Raw genomic sequence first — 26221 nt, 5'->3', positions numbered from 1 at the left:
CTTTATTTACCTGAAAGCATGGAGGTGATTACAAATGAATGAATATTGAACTCATTTCAACCCCAGATGCATCTGCTTGAAGGCATCACTGTTGCTTATTTTAAAAACCAGATAAATCCTTTACAATCTGGTTTACCATTATAAGAAATAAAAATCAGCAAAGGAAACGAAGAAATCAAGAAGAGTGTGGCATCCCTAGACATAAACTAAAAACTCAGTGAAAGTTATTATCAACACTGCAAATGTCAGAAGAGAGGACTAAATATTGACTAGAGGATTTTGCAAGATAAAAATCACTGATGTAGTTCAGCGGGAAACCACATACTTAGTGTGGGCATGGCTCTTAGTTCAATCCTCAGCAGCAACAACAACAAAATAAATCGGTGGTGACCTTGACAAGAACCGTTTCACTGTATTGGTTGGGACTAAACCTCATTTGAAGTGGGGGAGGGAGGATAAAGGTAAGAAAATGGAGACAGTGAGTGCATTTCCTCCAGTTATTTTGTTATAAATTGAAACAAACAAATGGAGTCGTGGCTGATTGGCGTCAGAGAAGTTATTATTTTTTTCAGTAGAAGTCATTATACTACGTTTATCTGTTCTTAAGGAAGATCCAACAGAGAAGAAAAAACTGATAATGAACAAGAAAGGAGCTAGCGCCAAGTCAGGCATGCAAAGATGGACACAGAACAGGATCCACATCACTAGATCGGGCTCGGTTATGGTCACTAACTGGTCAGCTATTGCTCTCTCTGATTGCTTAAGTTTTTGAATAATGAAAATCATCGGGTTTACAAGTTAAACATACATGCACTCAAGAGTTTGGACTCTAGAGTCAGACTACATTCACTCAAATTCTATACTTATCACTAGGACACGTCACTTTTCTTCTTGGGGTTTTATTTTCCTCTGTAGAAAATGAGGGGTCCTGATGTCCACCTCTGAGAGCTTTTGGGACTTAAACAAGATGATCTGTGTAAAACTAAGCACTGTACTAGTACAAGGCACACACAGAAAATGCCATAATAACTGTCATCTTGTCCCATAACGGTAACTGGGATCCTGACTTACAAGGTTTTTAGGCAATGTCACTGATTTGGGTTCCTGGAACCCTAAGACCTGAGAGAAGGGCCTTCAGAGAACACGCCAGCCAATCTTCTCGCAGGGTGGACAAGGCTGCTACCGTGGCACCGATTCATGGTGATTCTGTACTCTCTGACCTAGTGACACTGTTCCTCCAGAAAGTCCTGTCGTAAACAACAAACAAAATCCCAAACCACACTCAGCAACTAGAAAACGTCCAAGAAAAACAAGCCTCTATAAACTAGCCTACCCAGGCGACCAGATTTGCGCCTGCGCGAAACCTAAGGCTCGCTACTGGCACATGCGCATTCGCTGTAGTAGGCGGAACACTCTGTAGGCGGGTTTCGGGCGGGCGCAGTGTCTTGTGATAAGTGCTAGCTATCGCGGGAACTGCATTCAAAAATCCCTGGCGCTTTCCGGAGACTCGCGGAATGAATGGGAGGGTGTTTCTTTGGTGCGGTAGGATTAGCGAATCTGGGCATCCGGAGCAGCGCTCACCTGAAGCCACAGGCTGCTGCAGCTAGAGGAAAGAGTGAGGAGAGAGGTGAGGGCTAAAGGCCTGGTGGGGTGGTTGTGGACAGCATGGGTGGACGAGGGCGGGAGTGAGCAGGGCCTAAGGAAACCTCAGGCCTGGGTCTCAGTGGATCCTTAGTCGGAACTTACCCTTCCGGAACCCTGCGTTCTTATAAATTGGCTTCCGTGCCGGCTTCGGTCTTGCGATGGACCTCCTGGCTGCCTTCCGGCATTCTGGATAAATACAGTCGATTGATTGGGCCGCCGCGGAATGATGACCCCTGGGTCTGCGGTGGCCCCTGGGGACTGGCAGCCCGAATTAAATACTGCAAATATAAAATTCAAACTGGATTTAAAGACAGTATCTAAAACGTAGTGTCTCATTTTTTGTAATATTACGGATTGACATAATATTTTGAATGCATTAGGGTTAAATACTTTCTTTTTCATGTGTTTATTTCGTTTACTGTGACTCCTAGGAAATTATAAATTACGTACGTGACTGCGTTATATTTCTGTTGAACACAGCTGTCTCACTCCTGTGTCAGATTCTGGCCTAGGTACAGTACTTTGCAGCCATTATCAGCTTTACTATTCACAACCCTATTAGATGTTGTTGCCCTCCTTGCTTTAAAGGTGATGAAACAAACCGTTAAATAACTTGTTAAAATTCATGCAGCCAGTGAGTGGTGGAGGTAGGATAAGAACTCAGGCAGATTGATTCCCAGAGCTTCCTGTCTTTTATAGGCTTTATATATACTGTGCTTTGAGAGGAAGGACAAAAAAGTGGTTAGAGCACTAGGCTGTGGCGCTAGACTATGGTTCCACCTCATTTGGCTTCTTAGTAGCTGATAAGCTTGGGCATGTTATTCAATCTTGCTGTACCTCATTAAGATTGCACATATTAAAGTGGGGGAAATACTTTCTACCTTATAAGATTGGTGAGAGGATTGCGTAACATTATGTATGCAGAGCTCTGTGCTCAGTGTATGGCACATATTAATTACTCTGCTCTTTGTTCAGCCATGGCTACCTCTCTTTGCAGGTTGATAGAGTCACTCTTTCTCATCCTTTAGACCTCTGTTAAAAAGTCACTTCTTCAAGGAAATCCCTCTTGCCCATGTTCTTTCCTACTGTGCCCCACCCTCTAACTCTACTAGATTAGGACATTTTCCCCCGTTTTATAGGCTCAGGTAGCACCATGCATCTCTCCCTTTTGCTCTTTTCACACTTGTAACTTTACAGGTCAGTTATTTGATGTAATGCCTTTCTATTAATAGACTAAGATTCAGGAAGGCAGTGATACTGCCTAGTGTTTGAGTCACTGTGATTTCTTCAGCACCAGCACAGTGTCTTCAAGTAAATCTTCTGAGTGAATAAGAACTAATACTTGTTTTTTTCTTACATATTCCCCAGTGGTATGCCTTCAGGTTAACTCCACTTTTGCTTTGGTAGATGGCAATTGTGGTATTCTTTTAATTTAGGATTATCAAGAGAATTAAATGAGGTAATGTATTTGAAGCACTTGGCTTGGCAAGTGGTGAACACTCATAAGTGAAACAATTGGTTGGCTCTGTAGTGCACAGGCTTTAAGGAAAATTTTAGTCTTGTGTTTTAAAGCAGTAAACACAAGCCCGTGATAAACTGTGGTATCTTTTTTTCCCTCTCCTAAATCCCTGTATCTCCTCCCTCATGTTTGTTCCCAGTAAAAGACTGCCTCCTAATTCAGTAATAAGTTGAAACTTTTAGACAATCACTTAAACATTTTTCCACACTCTACCTAGTTATCAGCATTTTTACTTGTATGCTTTGTTTTTCCTTACTTTGGATGAAATACCCATGCTCCACTCCCTGTACATTAGATTTCATTATCTTTAATCAGGGTTATCACTTTCAATTCTCAAGAGTCTCCTACATTATCAGCTTTTCTTTTGTATTTATCTCACAGGATACAAACATACTATTATTTTTCCATCTTAAAAATTAAAAAAGAAAAACCTGCCTCTACTTTTCTAACAACTACATTTATCTGATCTTTGCAGCTAAACTATATTTGCTATCCCTTTTGTCTCTTGCCATTCTCTCTCAAACAGATTCCAGACATGCTTCATCCCACCTTCCATCAAAACCACTCTTGAAGTGACAAATGGACTCCCTATATTCAAGTCCATTGGGCAGTTCTTAGTTCTGACCTAATTTGACTTAGCAGGAGCATTTGGGATGATTGATCACTCTTACCTTCTTAAACTTTGTTCACTGGCCTCCAAAACAACACATACTCATAATTTTCCTCCTCCTTTACTGGTAACTCCTGAGCATATTTTGCTGTCTTCATTCCCATCTCCAAACAGGGCTCAATTCTTCTTCCTTTTCTCTTTAATTATACCCATCCTCTGGTGATACCAAGGCTAAAGGACTTATGCTGATAACTTTGAAATTTACAGCTGTACCCTAGACCTCTCTCCTCATACTTTAACTGCCTACTTGATCTTTCCTGCCCAGAACATGAATTTCTGATTTTTTTTCCCCCTAAAATATTCTTTACATAAATGCCTCAACTGAGGGCAACTCCATTCTACTGATTGCTCAGGCCAGAAGTTTTGCAGGCATTTTAAACTCCTTTCTCACACGTGACACATTCCTTCTGAAATCATAAAAGTATGTGCAGAATCTGGCCATTTCTTCCTGTCTACTACCCGCCTGATCTGAGGAATTGTCTCATATGGTCTTTCTGCTTCCAGTTGTGTTTCCTCCTAACTGTTCTGCACAGCAGGGAAATCCTTTTAAATTTCATCAGATCCTCTCCTCCAGATTTTGGAATGACTTTCTATTTTACACAAAGTAGAAGCCATGCATTGCTTACAGTGTCTGATCTGCCCACTGCCCCTGCCCCCCTCCCTTTTTGTTTTTTTGAGACAGGGTCTCGCTATGTAGTTCAGACTGGCCTTGGACTCACTGTGTAGCCCAGGCTGGCGTCAAACTTGCAGCAATCCACCTGCCTCAGCCTCCCTAGTGCTAGGATTACAGGTGTGGGCCACCACACCCAGTTACTACTCCCTCCTTTTATCTCTGACCTAAACTTTAGTTTACTTCTTAGGCTTTCTTTCTACCTTAGAGTTTCCCATCTCCCTGGAGCATTCTTCTCCTTAAAAAGTACATAGCTAATTCTCTCACCTCTGCCTCCTGATTGAACTACCCATTTTTTCTTTTGAGTTCCCTTACCCTATTCTGGTTTTTTTTTTTTTAATTTCCATTTTATAATATATTTCATGAACATGTTGCTTACTCTTTGTCTTCCCTTCCTGGAAGTTAAGTTATGTGAAGGAGGAAATTTTTATCAATTGTATTCTTTAAGGAATCTGAAATGCCCAGAATGGAGCCCAGCAGATAAGGCATTCAGGAAATACTTGAATACATAACTTCATTGACTTAAGATGTGGGGAAATACCATAGTAATGGCCTGATGCTGTTTGAAGGCAAACCTGAGTTTCAGCCTGGCTTAAGAGAAAAGGGGTCAAATAAGACAGGAAGCTGAGTGAGTTTGAGTTAAGGTAGAGTGGTCTTATATATAATGCTTAAGTTTTAACTCATGGTCCTTTGAGTGGTTTGAATGTGGTTTCTATTTTACAAGCCCTCTTAATAGCTAGGAAAATACTAGTGAGGGTCTTTTCAGAACAGCAACACTTGTGAAAATTAGTTGTAATATTCCTTCCTTTATTTACCTTGTGAGGCTTAAAGTTGTCTTTTCATACTCTAAGTAGTGGCCTTGATTTATTTCATTGTTCCCTTACTTTCAGTTGTGTGCATAATGGTACAATTATGAGACCAACCCTACCTTAGCATTCATAGACACTTAGCACACAAGGACCAAATAGTTTCCTAATGGTGAATTTCTTAGAAGCAAAGTAAATATACTCTTTTTGATTTGAACTCAAATTAAGGAACAAAATGGTCAGATCAGTTCTTGCCCTTAGAATGGAAATATTTTCAACACTTACGAGTCAGGGGAAAAAACTTAATGCTGTGTTTTTATATGGCTATAGTGTTGAATGTATGTTTCTTTTATTATTGATATAATTGCATGGAATTTTTCTGTAAGCTCATAAATTGTATTTTCTCTGTAGTAGGCTAAAAATAGGAAAAGAACATGGAGGCAGATATAATTGCAGATCTTCGAAGCAAGCTTAAAGAGGTTGAAAAAGAGCGATTAACAGCTGCACAGTATGGTTTACAACTGCTAGAGAGCCAGAACGAGCTGCAGAATCAATTGGATAAATATCGTAATGAAATGATGACTATGACTGAGGTAGGACTGTGGATTCCTCTGTTTACAGACATGCTTAGCTATTGAAGGTTTGCTTTTGTCTAGCAATTATTATTTTATTCTTTTGAAGATCTAATTCCTGTCCACCTTATCGCCATTAAAGTAGAATGAACTAAATGAACTCTCAATATTTCCAACTCAGTGTGTTTGAAAAATGAAGTTATGATTGCACCCTTTACCACATTTACTATCAGATTTGTTTTCTCCACATTCACCTAGGTGACCTCTCTTATTCAGAGCTCTAAATGCCCCAATCCCTTAATCTCCCCCAAATCTAAATTTAGGTGTTCGGCTGTGCTAGTGGATATCTCCAACTTGACATAAACAGAGTGGAATCCTTTCCGCTAATCAAATATTCCTTCCTCACTTCCTTAGTAAATAGAGTAGCAGTCATCCGGTTACTTGAACCAAAAAATCCAGGAATCTCACATTTAACAAATCTACAAATTCTGCAAATCAACAAATTCTAAAGATTTGACCTATGGAACATCTGTCTAGGCTACATCTATTCTAGTCCAGACCACCATCATTTTTCTACTAGACCAATACCGCCATCTTCTAACCAGGTTGCCTGCTTCCATTGTTGTCATTCATACAACTCATTGTAAACTTAGTATCCAAGCCAAATTGTCCTGGAAAACTACATAAAAGATCATGTCACCTCCTTGCTAAAAACCTTAAGGCTTCAGTTATATATACAACAAAATCCGAGCTCTTTATTTGAGTTTGTGGATCCATGTGGAATTTGACCTATGCTTAATTCTTTTTTTAAACAACGCTGGGAATCAAATCCAGGGCCTGTCTAGTCAAGTGCTCTACTACTGGGCTGCATCCCAAGCCTTTTTGTTGTTGATGAGACAGGGTCTTGCTAAGTTACCCAAGCTGGCCTTGACAACCTCCAAACTAGCTGGACTTACAGGCCTGTACCACCATACCTGGCTTTGCCTAGACTTAGCTTCTGCCAAACTACTTTCCTTTATTCTTGATTAGACTAGCCCTGATTTATGAGCATTACACTAGCTGTTTCCTCCTATTGAATTATTTTTTCCCCATTCTTCATGGATTGAGTTCTCAACCCTCAGGTTTCTGTTAAACATCGCCTTAGCAAAGTGGCTCACCCTGACAATGTAATATAAAGTTTTTAATCATTCACTGTTAGTTCTGTGAAGTGCTAATTATTTCCAGGATCATAAGTTCCGTAAAAGTGGAGGTTTTTTTTTTTCTTGTTTACTGCTGCATTCCTAATGCCTAGCACACAAATAGTTTTTAAAAAATGAATAAATCTGTTTAATGTAGTAAATATGCAGTAGTATATTTAAACTTAAATCTCAGAATTGTAATTATAGGAAGTATACATAACGATAGTATTTGTTTTTCCATGTAATGCCACTCTTGACCAAACACTCAATACCAAGTCACAAAAGCAATGATGACAAGTCTCACAGTAGAAAATTAAACATGTTACACTTGTTTTAATAAAAAACTCTTCAGGGCCAGGGATTTAGCTCAGCGGTTCCGGCTCCTGCCGCACAAGTGCAAGGTCCCGAGTTTGATCCCTGGTACCAAAAATAAATAAATAAACAATTCTTCAGAGTTAGGTGTATATCAATTAATGTTCTTTCTGCCTTCTTTTAAAATAGAAAGGCTTTGCGGGAAATGTGTATGCTTTAGATCTTTTCTCTCTAATTTAATTGAACTTTATTTTATCTTATTTTGTAAAACTTGGTGAAGGAGTTTGAACTGATACCTTTTTAATCTCTAAATGTCCCTGTAAGTGAAAACTTTTTAATACTTTTGTCTCAGCACTTTATCATTCTGGTAGTCACTTTGTAAACATTCTCAGATGACTGTGTCTAAAAGTAAAGCCTAATTCACTATTTCTTTTTTTCATCTATTCCACTATTCATTTTTTTCAGAGGTATAAGTTAAGCATTTCACTATCAAACCACTAATGCTCACTAGGAAAATTTAAGTGCTAATAAATGTTTTTTCTTTCATTTTCTCCACTAGCAGAGATTACTTGATACACTGACATGCCATGGAGCAGTTTTTATTTATTTCACAGAGCTTAGAAGCAGTTACCATATCTCTAGTGTGGACATTTTATGTGGTACTAGGGATTGAACCCAGTTTTTATACTGAGCTGCATCCCCAGCCCTTTATTGTTTTACTTTGAGACGTGGTCTCCTTAAGTCACTAAATTGCCCTACATGGTCTTAACTTGACATCCTTCTGCTTCAGCCTCCCAGAGTGCTGGAATTAAGGGGCATGCATCACCACAAGAAAGGTGACTACAGTATAATAAGTATTTTAAGAGATCACATTCATGTAGCTTATTGTAGCATATTATTGTAATTGTTCTATCACTAGTTAATGCTATTAGTCTCTTACTGTGTCTAATATAAAATTAAACTTTGTCAAAGATATGTATATATAGAAAAAAATCATAGAATATATAGGGTGTGATATTTTCTGAGGTTTCAGGCATCCACAGGGGTCTTAGAATGTATCCCCTCTGGATAAGATGGAAATGACATCTGACCCTGTGCTGAAGCTTAGACACCCAATCTGACCTCTTAAACACTTACTCATTCTGTTATATTTTATGCATCAGAACATGTGACATCTAGGCCCCTGTCCCACTGCTACCTTAAAATCACTTCCTTCTATAAACCTACTCTGGTCTTATCCTTAGTACCAGTTACCTCGAGGTATTTTATTGTTGAATTATGTGTTTGTTTGCTCCTCTAGACTGCTCTCCTTGAGGCCAGGCACCATGTTTTATCTATAACCGAGCTTCTATCACCTGGCATATTTGCTAGGTTCTTACTAAATATTTGGAGAGTGGATGGGAGGATGAAAGGTTGAATGTCTCTGTAAAACTATTATCTCTAGGGCAGTGTTTCTGGTCTTTTGCTATGGAAAGTCCCTTTACTTTTTCTTGATCTCTATTAAGTGGACTCCATAGTTGACAAGATTCTGTTTACTAAACTGAAAAATAGCTTATTTACTAAAAACTAGCCTATTAACTAAAAAGTAGCTCATTTTCCTAGTATTCAGTCAAATGCCTAGTTTTTGATCAGCATGAGATAAGATGTGCTGCCATGCCAGTTGATATTCCAGCCAAGAGCAGCAGCCTATAAAGGCAACCTTATGGTACTGGTCAACATGAGGTTTTCAGTTTTTGGAATCCGGAAAACGCTTCCCACTACCCCATTGCTGGCTGCTAGCACAGCAGAGACCATGATTGGAAAGTGGTAAACTTGAGCCTTTTCTGGGACCAAGCCTAGACTCACTTCAACTTGAGTGTTTTGAGATTACTCTGATCTCAGAGTATACCTTAGGGCTTCATTAATATTAATTAGCTACGAAGTTTTTCCAGATTTTACATGTGGTTGTTAAATGGAAAGCAGCAAGTGTACGAAATAGGAATGAAATGGTTGAATGTAAGAACTGATTATATGTAAGAACTGATTATATGTGATGGCTTTAAGTGGTTTTTATGTAATTGAATTGTAAATGAATCTATTTTCAGAATTATGAACAAGAAAAATATACTCTTCAGAGAGAGGTTGAACTCAAGAGTCGAATGTTAGAAAGTTTGAACTGTGAATGTGAAGCTATTAAACAACAACAGAAAGTGCAGCTGGAGCAATTAGAAGAGCAGTTGAATAGAAGCCATGGACAAGAAATGAATGAACTAAAAAATAAGGTTTGGATATCCGTGTTTCAGAGCAAAAATATCCCCTATTTATGTAGCTACCTGTGAATGTTAGGTGATGAAGATTTTCTTCAGCAGCATCTATGCAAAATAACCAAGATTAAGTTCTCTATTATCTTAAGATTGGGCATGGGAGCACTAGGAAATAGGAGTTTACCTAATAATAGCCTTCCAATAATATACAGTTGTTTAATTTGTTAACTGGGTATTTGTGGTGAAGTTGGTTCAAGGACCACCATAGCCTCCTTTAGAGTACACAGTATGTCAGTCCCCTTGCAGAAAGACTAATCCCCTACTCTTTACTGTAGCTGGTGATGTGCTTTGTAATTCTGCAGAACACACTAGTAGCTCCTTTTTAAATCGATGTACATTAGAATTAATATTTTGTACTTTGTTTATTGAAGAAAAACATATGACCCAATTCTCACAATAACTTAGGGAAGTACCATTATTGTCTTTATGTAGGACAGGAGAAAGCCAGTGTTTAGACAGATTGAATAAACTCGACAAAATAAGAGAGCTAGAAGTTGTCAGTCACAATTTGAATTGAGGCTGGCTGACTGCAGAGCCTGCGTTTCTGAGTCTCTGTGCTTAGTCCAGCGATACACAGTATGTACTGGCTCCCTTTCAAGTATGAATACAAAACAGATAACAACCGTTCAAGGACTGCCCATTCCCTCTCAGCACCCCCAACTACCCAGAGCCTTTAGATTGCTTTAAGGATTGTAGATCTTTTACAATGGCTTCTCTTTGTGTGAAGTCCAGACTTTTCTAGACCTCTAACAAAGGTCTTTGCTTGACTTTTTTCCTGTTTTCTCAGAAGTGTGTCTTCTAACTTTAATTTTTTGCGTAGCATCTTCTAACATTTTTCCATGTCTGTATACTACCTATACTGTTACCTAATTTTTCATTAAATTAACTCTTTTTAAATGTTTTCCCATTTTATGTAGTGCTATCAATGAAATTGGGTGTTAGAGTTGATTTTTTAAAAATATGCAGTAAAACAAACGTAACATACTTTTGTGTAGTAGAGTCATCTCGCATGACTGACAGACAGTAAACAGCTTGTATGAAACTAACCTGATCTGAGAGACTGATGACTGCTGATGATGTAGTCTCTCCCCACCCACCCCCACCCTGGATGTTGTTTTTCTCTTAGCAGTAGCTTTCATTACTAGAGAATATTCAGGGACTAAGGCAAGGCCAGCTATAGAAATGGCTTTTGTTGGTAGAGCAACAAAACTAAAAATTTAAATCAATTAAAATTTTTAGTCTCACTGATGTTCTCAACCATCTTGTGTCGAACACTTGGAGTTTTAGTCAATATCTTATTTCTCAAATATAGTACATCAGCAAATTGACCTTCATAATCTTGATCTAGACTGCTGCCACTCTCCAAACACCATCTCTCCCCTACACTACTACCACATCCTTCACACAGCACCTGATTGGTCAGCAGTACTGCCTTCATGTTGCTTCTAAGATCCAGGCTTCCTCTGATCACTGGTATGGATTATTTCTGTGTTTATAACATAGAATGGGTGCCTGTCTGTTAAAAGATGCCTAGCTTTGGCCAAATAGGACAGTCCAGTAGTCATCATACAGTAAGTTTGGGACACTTAGTAGTGTTTTTCAGAAAGAAAATACCTTTTGATTTATACGATTGTGAATTTTTCTTTTTGCCTTAGTTAGAAAAACTGAAAGTGGAGTTAGATGAAGCTAGGCTTAGTGAAAAGCAATTGAAGCGCAAAGTAGATCACCAGAAGGAACTCCTGGCACATAAGTCAGAGGAAATACGGATAATGTCTGAGCGTGTACATGAAAGCATGTCTTCGGAGATGCTGGCTCTTCAGATCGAGCTGACTGAAATGGAAAGTATGAAGGTAATTTTTATGGCATATGTTTTCTTTTGCATATTTTTCCATTTTTGTAATAATGCTTATGAGCTAGTTTGAAGGCTAAAATGTTTTTAACCTAACTTTGATCTAATCAAAAAATGTTTTATGGAGTTTTTAGATGGATTGCTTCATAAAATAGTTTTTGGTTGCATGATTATGCAAGACAGACTTTACTTTTAGATTAATTAAGGATTTAGGGACATTTACTTGGATGCTGGTTTGAGTCATAAAAGCCCAATGCAAAATGTGAGCACAGTGGAAGTTTAAATTCATGCAAATGTAGATTTTTTTATTTCAGGCTATGGGTGATTAAAAACTAAAGCATTAAATTCATAGGAAAGGAAGTCGGTTGTTAGAGCCTTTTATTTTCCCTGCTGGAAAATTCAGTACTTTAAAAAATTTTAACATGCATTTGACAACCTTTAAGTAGTTTCTTTGGTTTTAGTTTGGCCACCACTAAAATAAACTGAGAAACTGCTAAATGAAAGATTATTGAAGAGAATTTTCTCTTTTTCAATTTCTGTTGACTAGACCACCCTCAAAGAAGAAGTTAATGAACTACAGTACAGACAAGAACAACTTGAAAGTCTTAGCAATAACTTAATGCACCAGGTAGACCGGCTTAAAGGAGAGAAAGAAGAGCGGGAGAAAGAAGCAGTTTCTTACTATAATGCCTTAGAGGTATTATGATTACAGTAATATCATGTCTCCAGTTCATAATCAAGTAAGCTTTCTTGCTTATCTAATCTCTGTTAGCGAAATTATTTTCTTTGAATTTAGAAAGCTCGTGTAGAAAATCAAGATCTTCAGGTCCAGCTGAATCAGGCACTCCAGCAAGCCTTGGATCCCAATAGCAAAGGCAACTCTTTGTTTGCAGAGGTACTTACAAGTGTTCTAATGGCTGAATTGATTAAGTTGATGTTTCATCTACTGTGAAAACAATTAAACATGTTCCTTTTCAGGTGGAAGATCGAAGGGCAGCAATGGAACGCCAGCTTATAAGTATGAAGGTCAAGTATCAGTCACTAAAGAAGCAGAATGCATTTAATAGAGAACAGATGCAAAGAATGAAGGTATAGAACTATCACTATTAAAAGTTTACCAAATCTACTTTATACAGTATTAGCATTACATGTACAGATGTATATCAATGAAAGCATCTTTTCCTTCAAGGCATATACTTAGATAATTACTTCTGGAACTGCATTTTTTTTTTAAATCACTATTTTTAAAATCAAAAGATCCCTTTATGTTTTTAAAAAAACAATCTTGGAAAAATAGTATATTTAGTAACTACTGATTGTTTTAACAGTTACTCACTAACCTTCCTAGGGAAGTATAAATCTTTCTTTGTGGGTGGAGAAAAAAAATAATTTAAAAGTTTGTTTCTTAGCTTTAGCCTGATGTCTTCTTGACCACAGCTCTAGGATTCCTGCTTCCACTAAAACCAGCTTTCTCACCATTTCTTATTTCTCTCATGAAGACTTACTTTAGACTGAAATTGAGAATATTCAAGGTCTCCTTTTTTTTTTGAAGCTCCTAAACGTAAGCAGAATTTTACAGATTTTGTTGGTCGTTATTCATGTCAAATACGGAACACTTGTAGCAGTAAGGATTCCAGTGATTTGCCAGTCTTTAGAATCCTGATTTCTGATTTCTTGTGCCTGATACTCCCAAGGTGGGATTTGGAAAACTAGAAAAGCTTCTTTCTTTTTATTCAGGGTGGTATTTTACCAAAGAAATGGGAAAGGTCACTGATTAAACTTGCAAATCAGATGAACTTGGTTGAACCACAGACCTGTCATTTGCTAGCTGTGTGACCTTGGGCATGTATTTTACCTTTTGAGAACATCAGTTATCTCATCTAAGAAGCAGAGGTGATAGGACCTGGTTCAGACTTTTCTAGTGTTAGAGTAGTAAAATACTTAAATGGTGCTTCCCATCCTTGTCACTTGTGAACCTGACATTTGCGACTAGAAGTATCTTTATTTCCCCCACGTAATTTTGAGAAATCCCATCAGATCTTCAATAAGTATCAGTAGAAATGATGAATCATAGACAATCTTTGACCAGGCTTATTTACTGGTTAAATAAGATAATTCCAGACCACAGCTATGCAGTTTAATTTTGTTTTACACGAATACAAATAATCATGTCAAAAACTACATATCATTATTAAGTATTCAAAATAAGTACTCAAGGTTATATCTACAACAAAGCTTGATACTTATGTTTTCAAATAATTAGACTAGAAATAGCTAATTATTTTAGTTTCCAAAGTTGGTTTCAGATAATGTAGTATAAAATATGACTTGTACCAGAAAAATGCTTCTCAATCTCACGCAATTTTATTGGGGTTGGGGGTTCTAGCTGCAGATTTCCACATTGCTACAGATGAAAGGATCTCAGACTGAATCTGAGCAGCAGGAACGGTTGTTTGCCATGTTGGAGCAGAAGAATGGTGAAATAAAACATCTTTTAGGTGAAATTAGAAATCTGGAGAAATTTAAGGTATATATAACACCTTTAAAAATGCAGTCAAATTTTGATTTGACTTTTAAAAAAATTTTTATTAGTACATATTTGCCATACATAATGATCACATTCATGATAGGGAATTTGTACGTATGTGTATATAATGTGTCTTCATTTTTCTCTTTTCCCCATTTCTCTACCCTCCCTTCAACCCTTCTTCCCTTTCCCATTTAAAAAAGCTTTGTTTTCATTTTTTCCTTTCCACGATTTGAATTTCTTAATATTTTGAACTTAAATAACTTTGCTATGTAATTAACCTTCCGATCCAGAACAAATTGGCTTGATATTTAAATTATTTTTTCTTATCTCTTTTTGCTTTTCAATATTTTTGACTACTACTTCTTTTAATAGAGCCAACCAACCTGTCCCATTTTTGTTGGTGTTATTATCAGATTATTGTAAGTACCTGTACCTTAATTACAATTCAGTGAATTTAGGACACATACACCCCTTGTAATTACCATCCAAATCATGATGTAAAATATTTCTAGCATGACAGAAAGGCTCTTATGTCCCTTTTAAGTGAGTGCCTCTGCCTAACTTTATATCAGTCCGCATTACATGAATAAATACTGATTACCTAGAAATGTAATCATTTGATATAGTCTTTGTTTCTGTCTTCCACTTAACATTATGTCAATGAGATTTCTTCCTTTTATATGTTATTGGTAACTGATTATGTTTCTGTATTATCTACTTCTATTTTTTAATGTAGCTTAGTCACATCCAACATCATTTCAACTAAAACCAGCTCTACTAGGATTCACAGTTGTCTTTCATAAACTCTAAATGTATTATATTTTAAAATAATTTAACCCTTCTAGAAAATATGTAAAAGTATTCTTATTTACTTTTCACCTAGAGCCCCCAACTGTCGATTTTACTATATTTGCTTTATTATTTTCTCTGTGTCTTTCTGTATATGTATGTATCTGTATATGCATTTTTCCTAAACATGTGAGAGTAAGTCACAAACCAGATGTCTTTTTAACCCTAATTACCTCAGTTTTATTGAAGACTATTATATAACCAAGTAATCAAAATCAGGAAATTAACATAGATATGAGCTGATTCATACTATTAACTACATTTTGCCAACTACCACTAATAACCTTTATAACAAGATAAACAAATGCATTATATTCTAGGATTTAATCCATGATAACATATTGTGGTCAATTGTCGAGTCTCTTCAGTCCTCCTTAATCTGGATCATTTCTTCAGTCTTTATCTTTCATGACCTTGACATTTTTGAAGAGTATAGCCAGTTACTTTTATAAATTATTCATTTTGAGTTTTTCTGATGAGATTAGCTTGAGACTCTGATTTTGACAGGAGTGCTACTGGACTAATGTACCTCTTTCAGTGCATCATAATTAGGTGGCACATAATTAGGTGTGCCATTTCTGGCGATACTAAATTTGATTGTTTGGTGAAGGTTGTGTCTCCTCAGTTTCTATGACATGAAGTTACAACTTTTCCTTTTGTAATTATTAAGTATATGGGGGGAAGACACTTTGAGACTGTCATCATCAGTTACTAGGTCCTGCCCACAGTGGTTTGAGACGCCTGGTTTACCATATATCAAATTTGCATATGTACTTGGGTCTATTCTACTTTTGGGCGGGGGGGGGACTGGGGATCAAACTCAGGACCTTGTGCTTGCCAGGCAGGCGCTGGCACCACTGAGCTAAACCTCCAGCCCTACATTTTCTGTTGTTTCCTAGTAGTCCTTCTATCTGTGCATGACTGATGCAAACTTGGTAGTATATTTTATTAACTGATGCAGGTTTGGTCATATATTTTATCTATAAGACTATTCCTCCATCATAGCTTTTTTTTTGCACTGTCTTCCTGAATATTCTTGCATTGTTTGTTTTTCTCTATGAACAACCTGTCTAGCTCCAAAAAAAGCTTATTGATATTTTTATTAGGATTGTAGTACATTCATAAATTTTTAAATTTCTATAGAGAACATTGATATCTGCTCAGTAACCTCCCAGTGAAAGATTAAATTCTATAAATGGCAAGTTTTTGTAGATTTTAATAATCCCTTAGGCATTCTAGATTATAGTATAAGATTTTATATTACTTTATTTCTATCTCATATAAAAAGTGTTGAAATTTTGTTTAAATTTGCAGTATGTCACTTGGCAAATGTTTGTGGTCCACAGTGGGCTCAGTGCTCTACTTTGGAAATTATGGTCTTAATGCAGGAGACCTTTTTTTTTTTTAACTCACAGCCTCTGAAATTGTAAGTATTTAGACAGATTTTCTTTTCCCTTAGAGAAATGAATAGAGTTTACACCAGTATCTGGAGAGTACATACCAAAAATGGCTTTAAGAATCTCCTTTCTTCATATTTTTCAATTTTATGACTTTGTCATAAAGTCTAGAATTCAGCCCAGCAAACATTTGGTGCTTTCATTCTTAAAGCCAAGAGGAGAAACCCATAAGATCTAGGTGTGACTGAAAGCACAGCTCTAGAGTTAGACATGGGTTCAGATTATCTTTTCTCTTGTTTACTTGCCTGTGGCACCTGGATCCACTTTCCTTAACTATAAGGAAGGAATGCTGATTGTTTTACTTACTGCAGAAGGCAAATGAATTAGTGGGGACTCCTTACCAGAATGCCTGCCAAATGGTGAGTGTTTAACAGATAGTAGCTGCTATTAATAAATACATAGTAATCTAATTTTTTATGTACCTTAAATAACAAAATTTTTGCTGTCTTTAGAATTTATATGAAAGTATGGAATCTAAGCCTTCCATGCCAGACAGTTCTGGTGTTCTAGAAGACAAAACCTTCTATACAGATTTACTTCAGCTAAAACTTGATAACTTAAAGTAAGTGTCTGGGTGGGTAGATGGAAAGATGAAGACTTTTCACATGCTTAAAATAGATAGCATTAATGGCTACAATTTTTTTCTTTAATTGCCAAATTTCCAAAAAAGAAAGTCAATAAAACTATCTTTGTGTATTATGTTCTTCGTTTTATGCAAAATATATTAGTTACTGTTTTGAAGAAAAAAGGACTTTCAGTGAATAATTGTTATTCCTTTGCTTTTAGCTTTATAGATTAGTAGAGAGAACTTTAATATGGAAAATGTTCTTATAATCCAGATTTTTAAGAATATCAGATAATTTGAAACTGACAGAAATTTATGTATGAATAAATTTAGAAGAATATTTTCTCCTTTTGTCCTTTTCCTTTAAAGAATACGTGGATTTGTTTTCCAATGCTATTGTTAAACATTGTTTCTTTGTTACTAAAAACCCTAGAGAACTATTTTTAAGTGTTTCCGTATACACTTAAAATGCTACATTTATTTATATATTATTTTAATATTCCTTTGTTCTCCTTTATTACTATTGTAGCAAAGAAAATGAAAGCACCAAAGGTGAATTGTCTATACAGCGAATGAAAGCATTATTTGAGAGCCAGCGAGCCCTGGATATTGAGCGAAAACTTTTTGCAAATGAAAGATGCCTACAGCTTTCAGAAAGTGAAAATATGAAACTGAGAGCTAAACTAGATGAATTAAAGCTGAAGTATGAACCTGAAGGTATGTATATTTCATGTATTCCCTTTTAAATCTTGAAGTAGCTAAATTATATCAACTTTTTTTATCAAACATTTTTGCAAATCTCATTACAAACTAATTTACGATCATGTATCTATAGCTAAAGGAAATTTACTGCTGCAAAACGTATAGGAAAATTTGGAGATCTGTTTACTAGTTATGAGTGAATGTAGTCAGTATTCTTTTTGGATAGCTTTGTCACGGGCAGAGACAGGTGGAGATATATAGAGATATATAAAGGATACAGGCGGAGACAGGTGGAGAGTCCCTGCAGTACCAGGCCTGACTCTCCCGACGATGCAGAAGGTTGTGGAAGAATCAGATAAGAGACTGAAAGCGTAGAAGCAAAGTTGTACTTTTATTCAGCAAGCATGCAAGAGTACAGCTGCCTTCTCTCAGAGAGACAGGAAGGGTTGCCTGAAATGGAGCCACCGTTGAAAGGGGGCTCAAGATGTTGGTTTTGTAGTAGTTGGGACCTATCTTGCCTCTGGGCTGAGGGTGCCCCTACTTGATTGGTTAATGATTAACTTAGCTCGTTACTAGGGACAATAGGGAAGGGTCTTTTTGGGGACCTTTTACATCTTAGGGCCAAGGCTTTTTTTCCTTTTGATCTTAGCAAACCAAGCTTTGCAGGGTACAGCGTGAAGAGGAGGTGCAACCACAGACTGTCAGCTTTTCACCAGTGGTTGAGCCTCATAGAATTAGTTGGGAAGAATTCTTTTTTCAGTTTTTTCACTTACTTTGTGAAAATCAGTGTTAGTTCTTTAGGTATTTTGTAAAATTCAGCAGTAGAGCCATCGGGGCCCGGATTTTTCTTTGATGGAAGAAGTTTTATCACTGCTTAAATCTCATTACTCATCACTGTTCAGAGCTTCTTTCTTCTTGATTCAGTCTTGCTAGAATATAGGTACCAGGAATTTATTTTCTTCAGGTTTTTCAATTCATTGGTATATATTTGCTCATGTTAGTTTCTTATTTTTTGTATTTCTGTGATATCAGTTCTCATGTCTCACATTTCATGTCTGATTTTATTTGAATCTTATTTTCTAAATCTGGCTAAAGGTTTGTTGACTGTCTTCAGAAAACAAACTCTTCATATCTCTTTTATATTTTGTTAGTCTCTATTTCAATTATTTGTGCTCTGATCTTTATTATTTCCTCTAATTTTGTGGGGTTTTTTTTCTTATTTTTCTGGTTTCTAAAAATGCAACATTGATATCTTTTTTGATGCAGGCACTGGTTGCTATAAATATTCTCTATTTTAATACTGCTTTTTACTGTATCCTAGAGGTTTTATATGTTGTGTCTCCATTTTCATTTGTGAAAGAAAATTTGAAATTTCTTTTAATTTTTTCATTGATCTATTGGTTGTTCATAAGCATGTTGTTTAATTTCCATGTGTTTGTACCTTTGTACACTTTCCTATGTTCCTCTGGTTATCAGTTTCTAGTTTTATTTCATTGTGGTCAGAAAAGATTCTTGATATGAATTCAGTTTTGGTAATTTTATTTGTTAAGACTTGTTTTGTGGCCTAACCTATCTTTGCTGAAGAATCTTCAGTGTGCAGTTGAGAAGAATGATGTGCAACTATGTGCAGCTGTTGGGTGAGATGTTCTGTAAATTTTTGTTAGCTCCATTTTGTCTAGAGTCCAGATTCAATCTGATGTTTCTTTATTTTCTGTCTAAATGATCTTCCTTTGCTGGAAGTGGAGTGTTGAACTCCCCTGCTATTTCTTTCTGTGCATCTCTTTAGGTTTAATAATGTTTGCGTTAGGGCTGGGGATTTAGCTCAGTGGCACCACACTTGCCTCACAAATCAAAGGTCCTGAGTTCAGTCCCCAGTACCAAAAAAATAATAATCATCATCATTTTTGCATTAGATATTTAGGTGATCTGTTGTTGGGCACATATATCTTTATAATTTCTACAGTATATCCTCTGGTTATGCCAACCCCCTTTATCATTCCATAATGGCTTTGTCTCTTTATAGCTTTTGATTTGAAGCCTATTTTATCAGATACAAGCATAGCTCCTCCTGCTTCCATTTGGACAGAATATCTTTTTTCCATTCATTCACTTTTAGTCTATGAGTCCCCTTACAGATGAAGTCTCCCGTAGCCAGCATAGAATCAGTACTTGGCATTTTTTTTCTTAATCCATTCAGCCACCTTGTGGTTTTTAATGGAGAATTTAATCCATTTGTGTTCAAGGTAACTATTGATACCTTGGAACTGCCATGTACTTAGTTGCTTTCTGGTTGTTTTGTGAATCTTTTGTTCTTTTCTTTCTTACTGTCTTTCTTTGTGGTTATGTAATTTTTCCATATTAGCATGTTTTGATTCCATCCTTTTTAATTTTATTGTATCTATTTAAGGTTTCTGCTTTGTGATTACCAAGAGACTTGCAATGAATATCTCATAGCAAGTTATTTTGAACGTAAGAACTTGATTTTGATGCAAAAAAAAGAAAAAAAAATCTATGTGTCTATTTCTTGCGTATATTTTAAAAGACTATAATAAAAATCGGCGCTTAAAAATCTTGGAGTTTTAGATGTCAGATTTTTTCATCTTTTTAAATTACCTGTATCTTAACAGATTATTTTAGTTATTAAACTTTCTACTAGGCATATAGTGGCTTACATTCTATGATTGCCATGGTGGAGGATTCTGAATTCAAAGAATAGATCTGATGGGTGGAGTGGTTTCAGCTGTCCGTTATTTTCTTTTTCCCTTCAGCACTTAGAATATATCACCTGTGGGTCGCTGCTGATAGGTGTGCTGCCAAACATATGGGAATTCCCTTCTGTGTGTTGTTCCCTTGTTCTTTCTTGGTGTTTTCGGGATCCTTTCTTTGCCCCTGACTGTGAGTTTGATTATGATGTCTTGACATTGTCATATTTGAGTTGAATCTGATTGGTAACCTTTAAACTTCCCATAGTTGGATATTTGTATCTTTGTCAGATTTGGAAAATTATGAAACTTTCTGCTATTATTTCTTTGAATAAATCTCCTACTTTTTTTTCAGTCTCTAACTGGTCTTGGACACCAGTGACATAGATTGGCTCTTTTTTTTTTTTGGTACTGGGGATCGAACTTGGGTCCTTGCGCTTGCGCAGCAGGTGGTGAAACCACTGAGCTAAATCCCTGGCCCTATAGATTGGCTCTTTTGATGGTGTTTCATAGATCTCATAAATTTTCTTCCTTTAAATTCTTTTTAAATTTTTTCTCCTATGACTATTTTCAAGTAGCCTGTCTCTAAGCTCACTGATTCTCCTGCTTGATTATTCTGATGTTAATGTTCTCTGTTGTATTTCTTATTTTATTTATTGTATTTTTAAGCTCTAAGTATTTTTAATTATAGTTTCAGTCTCTTAAATTTCCCTGATAAGATTTCTGAATTAGTTTCCTGTGCTTTTTTGAGGTTCACTGAGTTTTCTTAAAACAGCTATTTAAAATTTTTTGCCAAATCCTTTATATCCATGTCTTTTGGGCCTGCCATTGGCACCATGTTTTTCCATTTGGTAAGACCGTCTTTCCTTGGCTCTCTTCAGTCCTTGTAGACATGCATCTCTGTCCACACGTTGATGAATGTATTTATTACATTCTTTGCTGTATGAGTCTGTGACTGTTCTGTTTTAGTGCACTTGTTTAGAAATTCTGAACAGACTGTTATATTCTGTTTCAGCATAAGAGGGCACCCTGAGTCCAGGTTAGAGACAAGTTTTGTTTTGTGATGGCTCCACTGCTGGCACAGTGTCTGACCTGGATAGCCCCACAGGTGATTCAAGAAGGACGCTCAGCCATGTGGGAGAATGATCCAGACCCTCAAGTCCAAAGGATCTGTGGACCATGCGTTTAGCAACATGGCGCCCCCAAGTAGCCTGTCTGGAGCAAGGTCGCCTTTGGCAGAAGTGGAAATCACACTGCTGAGTTCTGTGTGCTAACTACCCTTAACCCTGTGCCTCCTTGTTCCTAGCAGACTTCAGGTGAACAGCACCACTGCTCCCTGTGGGGTTGTGCAGGAACAAGACTCCTACAGAGACTTAGGATTGTGAAGAAACCAAATGTCTGCCTCAACTCACTTTTCCCAGTATAGAAACAGTTCTGGGGCTTTATATGTGTGATACTATAGCAGCTCAGGGACAGGGGAGCTGCAGTCAGAGAAACCTTTCCCCTTTTAGTCCAGCCTGAGTTTTGCTGATCTTTGCAGTTTAAAAGAGTCTTCACAGACTCACTTACGTGTCCTGGTTTTCTAAGCTCTGGTGAAGCTCTTGTCCTGTTTCTTTGTGTGTAGTAATTTTTCAAATTGATCTTTCTACAGAGGCATGGTCATTGGAGATTCCTACCTCACCCTCTTGTTTCACCCTTTCTCTCAGAAATTATTTTAAAGGAAAAACTTTAAGAAACATCTAACCAGTCTAATTGCTGAGATAGAAAATAGCCCAACCATACCACCTCTGCATCTCCTATACTACAAGGAGTAAATTTTACTGTATATAAATTTAAAACTAAAAGGCCAAATATAAAGATGTCTAAAAGCATACTGGTTCTAGCCCCCTCCCTCTCAAAATAGTGTTGTTAACATATTTTAGGGTAAGCCCTCTCAACCAGTTCTTTGTTAACAACACTATTTTGAGAGGGAGGGGGCTAGATAAAAGAAATAATTATTTCATAAGGAGATGAGTGAATTTTAAGAGAATGGAAAAAAGGAAAATAGTTTATATATAACTTGTTTTTCTTCCTTCTTCCTTAATTGTGGCTTTGTTTTTATTCATTGACTGAATTTTTTGAAAACTTTTTATTCTCAGAGAAAACTGAAGTGCCTGTACTTAAGAAGAGGCGTGAGGTGCTACCTATGGATATAACCATCCCTAAAGATGTGTGTGCCAACAATGCTGATGGGGAAGAAGTTCCTAGATTCCCACCTCAGAAAGAGAAGGCACAGTCCTGCCCTAATAATTTAGAAGATGCCAACTTGCAGTTAGAAAAACCGATTTCTACCAACACTCCCATAGCCTCTTTTTCTCCTCACAAAAATCTTCCCATGGATATACAGCTGAAGAAAGAAAAGAAATGTGTGAAGCTCATAGATGTTCCAGCTGACGCTGAGGCCTTAAGCGAAAGAAGTGGAAATACGCTTCGCTCTCCCAGGTCAGTGTCCTCTTTTCCTCAAGGCAGCCGGCCGACCTCTCCACCTCTTCTCTCTCGCTGCATGAACTATGCTGTTTGTTTCTTCATCTATCTCCTTAGCGTTGCATGCAGTGTAATTCCCCAGTTTCATCTGCCCACCTTCAACTTTTCCAGAACTTTAAGAAAGACTAAAATGATTGCAAGGGGAAAAGACTCCTGAATAAGGGAACCATATTAAAAAGTTAGGCTTTTTTGTTTTATGGAATGGAAATATCATAGTCTAATACCTGTCTGAGTATTTCAATGGTTTGAATAAATGTACTATTATTTTTCTCGTGGTTCAATAGTAGCCATGAAAGAATAATTAGCTTACCTTCTTGGAGGGCTTTCCAGTAGTCTAAGATGTTTTGCTTAGAAAATGTAGGTGAAATTTGTTATGGCTTTTGATGTTGTTTATACTAAGCCTTCAGAAATGGGCTTTGATACCTATTTTGACTTTTTTTAATATCAAAGCTAATTTATTTTCATTTTTTTGAACTTCAGAGCCTCTAGTTTCTGCAAAATGGAGTTAGTGACTAAAAGAGGAAGTGCCAGACATGTGTATCTGAATTATTGTTTGGAGGGCTTTGTCCTTTAAAAAAATAAAAATAATAGAGGTAAGAAAGTAAGAGAAAGCGAATGGAGGGAAGGATAGGGAACTGGCTGAAGCTAGTGTTCTGGATACATAGAAGGATCAAAGAGCAAAGAAGGATGGGAAAATAGACAGGGCAAGCATTTTTTTAAAAAGATGAAGGATGTTTGCATGTAATGCAATCATCAGTGTATTTAAAATAAACCTGTTTAGCCACTTAAAATTACATCTATTGATCTGTCAATAGTTAACTTAGACTGTCTCCTGGAAAAAACCAAAAATGAGATGTTTTAAGTTGCTGCTCGGGCTATATCAGCCTTAGAGAGAGGGGTACAGAATCACATTAACCAGTGTGCATTTGATTGAAATAAGGCACAGACACTTTGCATAAAAGTACTTCCTTATGTTTTGTCAGATTTTTCTTTTAGTCTTCAGTGCTGCTAAATGTAGTACTCAACAATGAGCAAACAATATTAGCTATTATTATTATTAGGAAGCCTATTATTCCTTTCCTTGAATTTTTATATAATGTTATAACCCATAAGTCACATAAGGAAAAGGTTGATATTATTAGGGAAAGTAACTTCAAATGGATGATCTGTGACATGCACGCATGGTTGGTTCCACATCGTCCTGAAATGAACTCAGTTTATACTTGTTTGTATGTGATGCACTTTTGTAAGTGTGTTTGATGTGTGCATATTTCTGAAAGTGGGTTTCCAGAATCAATCACTGTAGCTCTTGCTATCTCTGTTCCTTTTATTTCTTTTTCTGTGCTTTTTAACTTGAAAAACCTGTACGTAGCTAATTGTTTGATTCAAATTAAATCACATATTGGAAAATTTTTGTCTTGCTATTTAAGCAAAAGCAAATAAAATACCACAAAACAGATATTTTTGTGTGTGTGTGAGTCCCTCTGCTAACCTAAGACATTTCCAACCTTTTGTTTTCTGCATGCTTAACTTAGACACACAATCTGAAGTGATTTTGTAACAATAAAGTTGGGTTTTATTGGGAACTTCATTATTGTGTGTTTTATAAATTTAGTTGGTACTCTTGCTATAAAAACAATTGTTACAAGTCTTTTTATATATCTCGGCCACTGTTTATTTTTTCTTTTTTAATTCTGCTAGTTGAAAGTAAATTTGAGGTGTTTTTTTCCTTTGTATAAGACGAATAGACATCTACTCATGCAGCCCAAGATTCCATGTTATTTTATCTTGTGCTTAGCCTATTGTATGTCATGCTAACTTTAAAATATTATTCTAGCATTTTAATTTTTTTGTTATATGTGCTTCTCATCATTAGGTATCACATTGTTTATAATTTTTAAATTTAGGCCTTTCCCGGCCTTTTTATCAACCTTAAAGATATTTGTTAGCCATTTTTAAAAATTGAGCTATTGATACAAAAATTCTTTTACAGAGGCAGTCATTTAGTATTCTTCCTGGTATTGGAATTAGCTCTAATTTTTTTCCTTGTACACTTTTTAAAAAGTATCAGTATGCCACCATCCTATCTGGGTTTGTGTCTTCCTTAGTTTTTCTTAACCTCATTTGAATTCAGAGTGGATGCTTTGATGCCTATAGGTTAGCTGCTGAAGCAAAGCTTCAGACAGAAGCCAAAGAAAGGAGAGAAACTACAAGCAAACTGGAAAAGGAATCTTGTAAGAAATCACATCCTATTCTATATGTGTCCTCCAAATCAACTCCAGAGACCCAGTGCCCTCAGCAGTAAAGACTTCTCTTTGATAAAAGTGAGCTACTACTTGCTTAGTGAAGATTGTCATTATCTGAAGGACACCTCCTCGTGGATTACTGGCACCTACCCATTCCTCCCTGTCCTGGCATTTTCAGGATTCTTTGACCAAGTGCTGAAAACTTCGTTGTGATTCTAAACTGAAGAGATTCTTAAATTGATGAGCCTTCATGGAGCTTCTATGAGTCACAGTGAATAAACTGTTACAATTCATATAAATCTATTGACTGCATTGTATCTGGATTTTTAAAGTCATGTGAACACTTAAGTAACCTCCATTCAAAGCCATATATTTGAAAAGAGAACACTGAAATCATTATATTTTCCTATGTACTTTCTTACTTAGTTTTTCAGTGTTGTAAAAATAGGAAATTTGGCTATATATCTATCTCTATATCTATATGTATATATATATAGATGTATATATCTATATATATGTATATATGTATATAAAGATATATAGATATAGAGACAGATATATAGTAGCAGAATTTTGTTCATGTTTAAAGCACCTACATTCATTTTTGTATTCATATACATGATTTAGTTTATGAGTCAAGCATATGAAACATAATTTAGAAATTTAAAATAAAATTCCAATAGTTTCTTCCGTTTTTGTTTTCTTACTCTTCGTTTAGAAGTAAGATGTTATCAAAAGAGAATAAAAGGAAAGGGAAAAGAGAGTTCAGAGATTCTTAAACCTCCAGTATATAATTTTGTGCATATATTTATATATCATATAATTCATTTCTCTAATTAAATGTATATATACGTACATATTTTTAAATATATTTAATTCCAAACTTTCCAAATAAAGATTTTTTTTTAGTTTAAATGATTATAGATTAATCTATAACTTAATTTCATATCTATTTTCTGTAGATGGGTGAATTAGTCTTCTCCAGATAAGTCCATCCATGTTAGGAAGGGCAATGTTTTTTCAGTCTACTAATTTTAATGTGAATCTCATTCACAAATACCCTCACAGAAATATCCAGAGTAATATTTGACCACATCCTTGGGAACTGTGGCCTGGGCAATTTG

General features: G+C 36.2%; 1 protein-coding gene across 3 annotated transcripts; it reads left to right on the top strand.

Annotated features, from left to right (window-relative positions):
- The first annotated feature begins 1445 nt into the window (after positions 1–1445).
- On the top strand, positions 1446–25397 carry Spdl1 (spindle apparatus coiled-coil protein 1). 3 transcript variants are annotated; one of them, XM_004836403.4, is made up of 12 exons: positions 1446–1627; positions 5721–5902; positions 9456–9632; positions 11330–11524; positions 12071–12220; positions 12320–12418; positions 12502–12612; positions 13910–14050; positions 16812–16921; positions 17454–17641; positions 22467–22809; positions 25009–25397. In XM_004836403.4, exons 2-12 carry the CDS (start codon positions 5744–5746, stop codon positions 25154–25156), a joined length of 1821 nt encoding a protein of 606 aa, XP_004836460.1. In that variant the 5' UTR covers positions 1446–1627; positions 5721–5743; the 3' UTR covers positions 25157–25397. The 3 variants fall into 3 exon arrangements, with proteins under 3 accessions (XP_004836460.1, XP_004836458.1, XP_004836459.1); XM_004836401.3 differs by lacking the exon at positions 25009–25397 and having other exon boundaries at positions 22467–24310; XM_004836402.3 differs by lacking the exon at positions 25009–25397 and having other exon boundaries at positions 1496–1627; positions 5724–5902; positions 22467–24310.
- The last annotated feature ends 824 nt before the right edge of the window (positions 25398–26221 follow it).

The sequence above is a fragment of the Heterocephalus glaber genome, unplaced genomic scaffold (genome assembly GCF_053883595.1).
Source record: "Heterocephalus glaber isolate CG9 unplaced genomic scaffold, H.glaber_assembly_v1.0 deba00001606, whole genome shotgun sequence".
In the NCBI taxonomy this organism is placed as follows: Eukaryota; Metazoa; Chordata; class Mammalia; order Rodentia; family Bathyergidae; genus Heterocephalus; species Heterocephalus glaber.
Note: the sequence above shows the minus strand (reverse complement) of the source record. Positions and strands in the feature narration are given on the sequence as shown.

What these genes read in the sequence shown, in the direction of transcription:
- Spdl1 (XM_004836401.3), top strand. Translation starts at nt 5,744, where the DNA reads ATGGAGGCAGATATAATTGCAGATCTTCGAAGCAAGCTTAAAGAGGTT. An exon ending in CTGAAATGGAAAGTATGAAG is followed by an intron (nt 11,525 to 12,070) that starts GTAATTTTTATG and finishes TCTGTTGACTAG; the next exon opens with ACCACCCTCAAAGAAGAAGT. An exon ending in CTAAAACTTGATAACTTAAA is followed by an intron (nt 16,922 to 17,453) that starts GTAAGTGTCTGG and finishes TTACTATTGTAG; the next exon opens with CAAAGAAAATGAAAGCACCA.